Source organism: Phyllostomus hastatus, unplaced genomic scaffold (assembly GCF_019186645.2).
Source record: "Phyllostomus hastatus isolate PE091 unplaced genomic scaffold, TTU_PhHast_1.1 phas_contig_17, whole genome shotgun sequence".
Taxonomy (NCBI): domain Eukaryota; kingdom Metazoa; phylum Chordata; class Mammalia; order Chiroptera; family Phyllostomidae; genus Phyllostomus; species Phyllostomus hastatus.
This window is the reverse complement of record NW_025333664.1, coordinates 25,289,939-25,300,678: the sequence shown is the minus strand read 5'-3', so window position 1 is coordinate 25,300,678 and position 10,740 is coordinate 25,289,939. Positions and strand designations below refer to the sequence as shown.

At 47.4% G+C, this 10,740-nt stretch overlaps 1 protein-coding gene across 1 annotated transcript; it reads right to left on the bottom strand.

Annotated features, from left to right (window-relative positions):
• Nucleotides 1–7,154: 7,154 nt before the first annotated feature.
• PRND (prion like protein doppel) lies at nucleotides 7,155–10,315 on the bottom strand. The gene is made up of 3 exons (XM_045833347.1): nucleotides 10,265–10,315; nucleotides 8,461–8,557; nucleotides 7,155–8,149 (listed from the first exon to the last, which is right to left on the bottom strand). Exon 3 carries the CDS (start codon nucleotides 8,136–8,138, stop codon nucleotides 7,599–7,601), a length of 540 nt encoding a protein of 179 aa, XP_045689303.1. The 5' UTR covers nucleotides 8,139–8,149; nucleotides 8,461–8,557; nucleotides 10,265–10,315; the 3' UTR covers nucleotides 7,155–7,598.
• Nucleotides 10,316–10,740: the final 425 nt, after the last annotated feature.

Sequence of the window (10,740 nt, the reverse complement as noted above, 5' to 3'; positions counted from 1 at the left end):
CCCACAGACAGGCTCAGGTCCTGCCCAGAGGGAGAGTCTGGAACCTGGACTTCTGGAAACATCTGTCTGTATAGGTCAGCGTCCTCCGTTTGAGAGGGACCAGGTCTGCAGGCCGCACTAAGTTGGAGATTCTATGAGGGCCTTTTTAGCTTCTGCTTTTGTGACAATGAACCCCGAAGAGCCCTTTAACTTTGGGTGGGCAGGAGGCCCTCTATTTTTTGGCTATGCCATGTGGGCCAAAAGCTGAAGAAAACCCCATCAACCTTTGTCTCCTGCTCCCCTATGTTTTTTTTCCCCAGGGGAGCAGAGCTGGTGATGGGGTTTGGCTTAGGTACAGGGAGAGATAAACTACATTTAAGAGATGCTAAAAGGGTCCTGGACCCTACTTTAATGTGTGTGGAGTGTTTCCCACACATCCAAGCTATTTTCTGACACCAGCCAGTTGCCCTATAATTTAATTCAATTCTGACACCATCTACCTGGAGATAGCATCATATCCCCCAGGTTAAGGGATCAGTCTTACAAGACCTCCTGCCTCCCAGACACCAACCCCAAGTCCATGGCAGGATGTAGATCTGCGCTTGCAGTCACGCCCTCTTTGGGCTCCATTACCAGAGTGGCTCACAGAACTCAGAGAAACATTTACTTCTATATTATTGGTTTATTATAAAAGGATATAACTCAGGAATAGCCAGGGGGAGACACACATACAACAAGGTATGGGGAAAGGGCGCAGAACCTCCATGCTCTCTCTGAGCACACCGCTCTCCCCAAATAGTCTCCTATTCACCAACCAGAAGCTCCCCAAAGCCCATTCTTTTCTATGGGGCTCTTCCCATACGAAAGGGGCTTGTATGGTGACTTCAATGCATAGGTATGACTGATTAGATGATTGGCCATTGATGATCGATTCAGTCTCCTATCCCTCTCCTCTCCCTGAAAATCAGTGGACAGAACTAAAAGGTCCAATTCTCTATTCTTGGTTGATTCCCTTAACAAACACCTCCCATCCTTAGGTGCTTTCTGAACTGTCGCCTCATTTGTATAAACCCAGTATATTGGAAAGGGGCTTGTTATGAATAGCAATGCACCCATTTCACTTTTAGGGCTCTGAATGATTTCAGGGACTGAAGACCAGAGACCAAATGTTATAACAAAAGATTCTCCCATTGCTCTTATTTTGCTCAGGAAATTCAAAGGGGGTTTGGGACCTGTGAGCCAGGAGCCATGGATGAAGATCAGATATACATGAGAAGTCTATTTTGGTTATCTGAATGGCCAAATACATATTTCTTATGAATCAAAATATCACAGATGCCATAAGCTCCTTTATTTTGTTCTTGATTGCTAAGGAGCCCTTAGTCGAAAGAGCCAGTTAAAAACATTGAAAACCTTAATTATGGATTTGGAAATGCAAGTACAACACAACTAATGTGGGTCTTGCTTAGCCAGGACCGTACTCTGGACCTTTCCCTCAGCCCTCAGCTCAGCCCTCGACAATCTCTCTCCTTGGTGTTATTTCGTGAGCCCAGAGCTCTGGAGCCATAAAACCCACCCTGTCAGGTGCTGAAATGACCTCTGATGAGTAATTCTTTCTGAGGGTGGGCTTCTCCTGTGCCCCCTCCCCCATAACCTCTCCCCTTGCTCACCTCCCTCCATCCAGGGAGACCAGCTGTGTTAGGTGCTCTGGCCCTGACCTGTCTGTGTCCAGCCCCGTCAAGTTCCTCTCTGGCTCTCTGCCAACTTCCTTTCACAATTTATGCTCAAGCCTGTTAGAGTTAAAACAATCTGTATTGTTTAAGAAGGCTACACTTTCCCACAAAAATATTTGCATTAAAATAAGGCCCAGGAATTCCGAGGATAGACTGGGTGAGTGGGTGGATGGAGATAAGAAATCCAGGCCAGTGTACAGGGAAGCACCTTGGGGACACAGTGACACTTAAGTCTCAGGATAAGTTCTTTTGCCGGGGTCAGCGCTGGGCTGGGTGCAGCCACCAGGGAGGCTCCTTTAGAAGGGGTGTGGTCAGTGCAAAGGACCTATTTCAGTACGAAGCCTCCCATAGACCCAGGTGAAGGCTCTGAAGGGGTTCAGATCAGGCCTCCCCAAGATGTATTACTTTGGTATGGGAGTTATTTTTAGCTGAAGACAGCTGAGACCCTCTGGGCTCAGGATAAACTTTTACCTCTCCCTTAAAGACTTTAAATCTGGGGCCTTGCCCATAATGAGTAACCAGAAATAACTTTTTCAAAAAATGTATTTTATTGACTATGTTATTATAGTTGTCCCAGTTTTTCCTCCTTTGCCCCCCTCTGCCCAGTACCCCCTTCCCTCCAGTATTCTCCCTCCTTAGTTCATATCCATGGGTTGTGCCCATGGGTGGTCTTCCACCACCCCAATGCCCACTGGTTTTTACAACTAGAGTTATGGGGATCTATCTTCCTGGTGGTGGAATCCTGGGCTGTGTGGCCTGGCTTGGGGCTGGGATCACTTGCTCCCAAGGTATCCCTCCTGATTTTTATCCACCACACGAGAATGTGGGACTGGCTGATCCACCGTCACTGCTGCCTCTCTGGGCCACATCACATCACCACACCTCTCTGCCTGAGTCCACAACTCCACCCCTCCTGCTTGTCTGGATGAAAGGGGCTTCTTCAAATGGATGTCGTGCCTCCACACAGCTTGATTTTCTCTTGGTTCAGAGTGTTAGTTGTTTTGGTAATCCAATTGTAATCCTTTCTATGGTTGCATGACAGGGTGAAGCATGTCCGCCTATGCCTCCATCTTGACCGGGATTCCCAGAAGTAACTTTTTGGCACCTGTCTTATCTATAGGGCAGTGCAAACATCTAATTACTGAACACTGCTCTTCTTATCCTACAAATGATTTTTTTTTGCTCTGTGAAGCTCTAAGGCACCTTACCTTACCCTTAGCTCAGGATGTCATATACACTTCATTGACTCTTTCTTCTCCCTGAACCTCTTATGTATGTGGGACCTCTGACTTTCTCATGTATGTGGGGTTCCTGCACATACAAATGTAATTAAATTTGGTTCTGTTCTCTCTGTTAATCTAATCTGTCTCATGTAGATTTAATTGTTAGACCAGTCCAAAGAACTTAGAAGGATAGAGTGAAATTCCCTCCTCCCCCACAGCTCCCCTTCACCAAGGGAGAAGTGCTGAGTCTGGTTTTCGGGGGCAGGCTTTCAGTGATCTGGGGTGGGCTTCGAGATGCCTGAGAGACACGGCGCCTTATTCCCATTTTTCCAGGAACATCTGATTTCTTCCCATTTGCAGCTGCATGTCCTTCCCGTTGATGTAGGAGTTTGTCTCCTTTCTCTTCCACCAGGGAACATGGTACCCCACGGAGAACAGGTGTTCTGCTAGCAGCGGGGGTAAGAGAAAAACAAGTCCTGTGCTGCATCTGATGGGACAGTCTCGGGGTAGAGAGAGCACACGCACAGCTGCCGGCATGGTCTAGGCCTGCCAGAGGCCAGCTCTTCGACAGAGCAGTGTCTGAGCTTTCAGGTGGGGAAACTGAAACCTGTCGTGATGCCATATCCGTGTGTCTTCTTGGTTATTCGCCCAGCACGTGTGGTCTGCCAGTGTGTTAGCACTGCCCACAGGCAGGCTCATGCCTCCTGCCATCAGCGTTTCAGTTGCCACCCCCGCAGACCCTGAAATGTGCGTGCAGCTGCATGTGGACATCTTAGGGTGTCTTCGTCCAGCCGTATGCAACACACGAAGAGAAGGTGTTGGGTGGAGATGCAAGATGTGTCTGAACTGCAGGTACGAAGAAGGATCGGGGTCCCTGACCTAATGGGCCGCTGCTCCAGCTCAGTCACCTGCTATCAGAAAGCTGGAGGTAGTGTGGGTGGCTCAAGACAAACGAGTGGCCACTACCTGGGACACAGCTCAATAGCAGCAGAGGGTGGGATGTCTAAATGTCACCTGGCACGTCCTAAGCAAGGTGGGGTGCCAGGGGCTCCAGGGAGATGCTGGTTCAGGGGAGCACGGGCTGCTTTAACCAAGTGCGCTTCATGCCCACTCCTTTCGGTCTTTATGACTAGCAAATACTCACGTGTGTAATTGTACTAAAGATTCATTGAAAAGCTCAACTTTATGCCTCCCCTGGCCATTGTGGATTGTGGAGTTGTACAACCATCCCTCCCTCTGATCGGGAAGTCTGCATACGCACTGCCTGCTTTCTGGGCTTCTCATCCGGATGTTTTGGGCCAAGGACCAGGTTTAGAATGGGAATTGTTCACAGATTTAGGATTTTCAAATGGTCCTGTGGTCAGAAATTACTTGGGAAGAGTTAAATATGCCATCTGCAAGGGGGAGAAGATGCTCAAGCAGCGCTTGTAGAAAGGCAGCTTCTCATACTTAGACGACATAGCAGCTCTTACAGGCTAGTAACGCCCTGCACTGCAGGTGGTGCCGGGAACTGCTCCACCTGTGTGAACACAATCTAGTTATGTTGAGAAAAATTTAAATTAGACTCAGTTTTGTTCCAGAAGTCCTGCATGTGTAAATCTATTCCACATAAATGAAAGTAATAGACTGCAAGGTTGTATGAACAAGGATGTTTATTGTTGGCAGGGGTGAAAAACGGGCACAACCTGAAGGTCCAACTAGAAAATGATTCAATTAACAGTGTCCATCTGTACTGTGGAATACTATGCAGCAATGTAAAAAGACAGGTTAGCTAACTAGTTAGCCAGCTGTTAAACTGGAGAGAGATTCGGGATGCAGTGTTAAATTACAGAGGCAAATTGCAGAGAAATGAATGTAACATGTATGATTATAGTAATTTTAAAAGAAGTAATTAAACAAAAACTCTCATATATTTGAACATAATGAAAGTGCAGAGAAGAAAGGAAGGAGGGGTGTGGGTTGAGGAAGGTGGGGAGGCAAGAACACAAAAATCATGGGAAAAATGAAGAAAGCGTGCAATAAGGTTGAGAAAAAATTTGAAATATAAATGCTCACTTATATAATTATTGCAAATATGTACACTTATATATGCAAATGGATAAAGGCTGGAAGGCTATAGGAAAAACTAAAAACACTGACTTAATCAGATGCTTGGATTGGGGGCAATGTTTTGTTTGGATTCCTGTTGTAATTTTAACGTCACAATAAACTTCTTTAAAAACATCATTCCTCAGGAAGAACAAGAAAGTGGTGGTTGGTGAAATTATTTACATTTCAAATGACTCGATCAGGAATAATTCAGAAGCTCCTCGCAAGGCCTTGGGTAGAGCAGGTGCTCAGCCCGCCTTTGCTGAAATGCAAAACCAGACTCACACAGCCTTGGCTTGGCCTCATAATTGGTGAACATGAGCAAGGATGTTCAAGCACACACGGTTTTGATTAAAAGACCCATAAATAAAATCTGCATCTGAGTCACCATGTACAAATTCACTTCACACCCCACTTGAATCTGGTTTCTGGAACTATTACAGAAATGAGAAATGACAAGCCATTTTAGAAAACATACTAGATCGTGGACTAAGTGTTTTCATATCAGAAGTGAAGTCATTTTGCTCATGTGCCTGTGTGTGCCCTCGTAATTAAACTCAGAAGAGCCGGGACCTGAAATTTCCACATCAGTTTATAAGTATTTGTTCTTTCTGTCTGCATTGCTATTGTTGTTACTAAGAAAAGAAAAATTAAAAATGGACATGTAAGAAATAACGCGCATGTGATCTGTACTTGAACTTTTTTCTATGAAAGAATTCAACAGGCCCCCGGAAGTGGGCAGGGAGAGAGGGGCTGGCGGCATGAGAATGGAGACCACGGGGTGGGGGACGCGTGGGGGTGGGATGTACTCTGCGCTGTTTCAGTGCAGGGCAGGAGTCTCGGCGCGGACCCAGGGCCAGGCTGCTCCCCTGGGCTGCCCCGCCCCCACGTCCTCCACCCTCTTTCTACGTTCAAACCTTCCAAATGTATCCTTGAGAAGAACACTGATAACGGTGGAGGCTCAGAACAAGAGGTGCCATGATCAACATTGATGTTTTAAAATACTCCAGATAAAATGTCTGACAACACACTTTTTTTCTCTCACAGACTCTATGGGAGAATTGATGATCGCCAGCAGCTGTTATCTCCAAAAAACAGTTCAACAACCCCCGTGAATCTCTGAGGTTACCCAAGAGTGCCCGTGGGGCGTCTTAGAGCATTAGATTCGTTATTTTTATTTAAAGGTACTTATATTGTGTAATACTTGTTTTTAACTACAATTAACAAATAACATTTTTGTAATATATATTTTAACCACTAATAAATAGATAAGAAGTGGTATATCTATTCCTGCTTATGGTATGGATGAATTATTGTTATTTTATTCTTCAATTGCAGTTCACACTCAATATTAGTTTCAGGTGCACAGCATTGTGCTTGGACAACAGTGGGCTTTACAGAGCAGTGCCCCCAGTAGTTCACGTGCCCGCCCGGCACTGAGCACGGCCAAGACAACATTACTGATGGTAGTCCCGGCGCTGTACGGCCTGGAGGGACTGCTCCTTAGACCTCCCTAAAGACACTGTTTCTTTTTGACCAGGAAAAACTATTTCTGTGTAGTGATAGGCAGTTCACAAGAATGATGGCCTGCCTCCAAAGTGGTGGTAAAAATACTGCTGGAGACGTGTGGAGTTCCAGTAAAGGAAGCGCGTGTAAAAGACGCTCGCGTGCGTGTGCCTGCAGACATGCACGGGGAATGAGAGGAACATCAGAAAGCAAGCATGTCGTTCAAAGTTGTTTTCTTAAACACACGGACTGTTTGAGAGGGGGGAACAGCAAACACTTACCCTTCGTGTGAAAAAATATCTTGTGCCAGAGACACATCCTGCTGTGGATGTAATCTGCTCTGGGAATCAGCTTGGCAATGTTTCCTTACCAGAGAATTTCCAGGCCTCTGTCTATTTCTATTTCTATTTTAATTTAATACCTTTATTATATTTTGGTTTAGTTAGAATCGAATAAAGCCTCCCTGTAACAAAGGTGTCAAAATACATGACCGTCAGCTCAGGCCTTTTCATATTTCTAAAAATGGAATTTCCCCAGTTCCAACAGAGATATGTGTTTGGATTTGGCCTTGAGAGCCATCAGAGACCATGGGGCAGCTCTGGGATTGGACAGAGCAGACAAGCTGGGGTTAGACAAGCCAGGCTTCAGTTCCATTTGTGCCCCTTTCTGGCTGGTTCACCTCTCGGAGCCTCAGTACAATGGCAATAACACCTGCCTCTGCGCGTTGTTAGGAGGTATGGTGAAGTGCCTGGCACCATCCCTGGTGTGTTGTTTTATCCATTCACCAAACATTTATTGTGTAATACAGTGTGCCAGGCACTCCGCCGGGAGCGGAGGATGCAGTGATGAGCACACACCCTCTGGGAGAGCCTGTGGGGATGGACACACAAACAATCAAATTCAAGCAGATACCTGAGGAGACACTTAGGCGTGCTATTGGAAGTGCTGCAAAATCCCTGCTGTTTGGTACCTTCAGAACACCTGTGGGTTGGGTACTGGGGGAAGAGAGCTGGGATGACTCTGGTTTGCTCGCCTGCTCATCTACGTGGCTGCCTGCCTGCTAACGGGCTTATTTCACAATGAACCAAATGAAAACCAGCAGGCAGAGCATCACAGGCTGGTCCATGGAGACCCGGAGTCCTGCTCCCTTTTCCAACCAGAAATCGCAGTGCTTGGCGGAGCAGAGCTCCCTGACCAGCCTCCACAGGATCCTCTGGTGAAGCTTGCCCTGTTTCTCTTGGAACAGCTCCTCCTGGTTCTCAGCCTGAGTGATGTTGATGCAGCTGGTGACAAACTTCTCCTTGGTCACGTTCGCCTCAGAGCAGCCATCGTAGTGGATCCCGTCGGGGAACTGCCAGTAGTTGGCCTCGTAGTACCTGTTGCCCTCAGGTCCGAAGTTGATATCCAGCTTCCGGCCTTGCTTGATGAAGGCCCCGGGACGCATCTGCACCTCCATCCTCTGGGCCTCCGTGACCGGGGAGCTACTGGGCAGGGCCTTCCGGTTCCACTTGATTCTGTGCTTTATGCCTCTTGCCTTGACTGCAGCCAGCTGGCTGAAGAGCAGGACACAGATGATGGCCAACCAGCATCCACCCATGTGCTTCCTCATTGTGTCCGGATCTGCAACAGCAAAGGATGGGGCGGTTCACTTCTCCAGTGGGGTTGCCAGCTCCCCGCCCCCTCCCATGTGTAGATTTTAAACAAGGGATGGCCTCCTTGCCCCATTTACATTTTCCCAGCAGCATGATTGTTTTCCCATGCTTAGGCTGCACAGGGTTAAGTCAATACCAAGTTTCTTGTGTTCGCCTGGAACTATATCCATTCAGGGCGGTGACCCTGGTTTTCTCAGGCAGATAAGAAGCTGCAACTGGCAATTATAGAGCCTTTGAATGTGCATGGGAAAAGAAAAAGAGTAATGACTTAATACATACAGATTTTCTTTGGTACTCCCAAGTCTTCCAAACCAAGGGGTCTCTGGGAGGCAAATACAGCAGAAGAGGTAGAATCAGAGGCTTCCGGGCATAGGCTCTGTTTAAAAAGAATAAATTTGTTAACCAATGTTAACATGTAAAATGAATGTATATATTGCTAGTCAGAGCAGCTTACAAAATGCATAAGGTCTATTTTGAATCTTCCCTCTTTATTCTCCACTGCTCCGAGCTGGCACTGTCTTGGGCACATTCTGCCATGTATTCTAAAGTGTCAGTGGCTGCTGATTGTGAAGGTGTTTAAGGCAGAGAGAGAGGAGATGGGCTCAGGGGCAGGGGGAGATGGGATGGGAGTGTGGGGAGGGTCCCCTGCCTCTCCCTATGGTCATAAGTAATCTTCTTATGTTTCGCCTCTAGGGACAGTGTGACCCAGTGAGCCTCCCCCAGATAGTTTCTTATCACACACTTACCATGTGTCAGCCACTGACATTGTCTAACTCAGTTCTCTCGTGGGAGAGGCACAGCACTACCCCCATTTTATAAAAGCTGTGCTGGGAACCAGGAGTTATGTGATTTGCCAAGGCTGCACAGTGACAGGTTCTGACACTGCTCCCACCAGTCCCCACTGCCCTCTGGGCTGTGGGAGCGGATGGTGCCCAGATGTTGTGCTTTTGACTCACTGGGCGTGAAGGGCAGCCTGATGGACCCTAAGCTGAGCAAAGAGCAGAGCTTGGGAGACATTTCCAAGGAAATGAAATGATGGAGAGGACAGGAGGGCCTCGGGGAGCACAGAGGTGACCCTAGGGCTGCTGATGATATCAGAGAATACCCCTCCCTTCCAGCCTCCCGAACTGGTAGTTTGTCACATCTGGTTCCTGAAGTTACAATAGTTATTGTGGAAATCCACCTCCCAAGGTCAACTGTCTGGGGCACTGAGCACCTGGACCTTTGTCTGTGCAGATCAGGGATGCAGGATGTTACTATAGCAGAGTGTGCTTAGGCTGTCTCCTAGATAAGATTTACTGTGCATCCTTAAGTGCCAGAGCCTCAGGGGGGTGAAAAGTTAGCACGCCTAGCCCCTACCACACCCTTCATCATCCCGCTGCAGTTTTCCTAAAAGTGTTAAGTTCACTTCTGTTAAAATGTTCAATTCTAGTGAGACGCTGGTTTTTATGTAGAGAAACAGGCAAAATGCAACCTAAGTGTACTTCTAGTCTCTGGGCACCTACAAAGAGGCTTCTGCTGACTTCTCTCACCATGCAGGCATCACCTGGTCTCTGCACAGGGAGGGCGTGAATGTGTCCAGCAGCAGCCTGTGCACCCAGGCTTTCAGCACTCAACCCTCATGGCCCCCTAATCTCAGGGAGCTCGGAGCAGCTTTCTCCAAACTGATTGGAGAAAGCAAACATTCATTAACTCCCTGAACCGGGGCTACACCCCGTGTCATCAGCCCTTACGCCTTGGTAGGAGCAATCTTAAATAAGAATAATAACATCATTTACAGGTGCATCAGATTAAATAATAGCATAGAGAAATTGAGAAAGAAATTAGTCTTTCTTTCTAGGCAAGGGCTTAAAAGCAAGAGAAAATCCCCACCAGCCAACCCTGCAAAAGCATTTTTTCACAGCACTGAAACATAGGCATGCACACCTGGAATGACTAACGTTTTCACAAGTGTCCCCTGACTCAAGTCCCATCCCAGGAGATGGGAGTCAAGTAATCATTGCATGGTTTGCAGTCTGATGAGAAATGAGCAACCCCGACTAAGGAAATGGAGTTCATGCATAAACTCTGCCTCCCCACCTACCTTGGGCTCTCTCTGGGAGCGTGCCTTTGGAGCTACAGCCGGCTGCACTGTCCTCCAGCACACCCTCTTGGCAGCCAGGCCTGCCCAGCTTTGTAGGAGCACAGAGGGAGTGGCATTCCTGCTCCTCTCCAAATATGGCAGCCTTCCTTCCCTGGCAGGGCCAATCAGGAGTTCCCAGGTGCTCCTTTGTCTTGAGAAGGATGGAGCTTCTCATCACTTTTTACTAATAAGCATCACGTGAAGATCTTGATGAAGTTCAGCAAAACTTAGGAGTTGCCTCTTATTTTATTCATGTATTTATTTACTTACTACTGCCAGTTTATTTATTATAAAGGATACAAATAAACAGCCAGGTGAAGAGGTGTAGAGGACAAGGTCTGGAAGCATCCAAATGCAGGAGCCCCCAGAGTCTGGGGTGCTCCACCCTCCTGGAACATGGATGAGCTCTCTAACCTGGGAGCTCTCTGAACCCCACT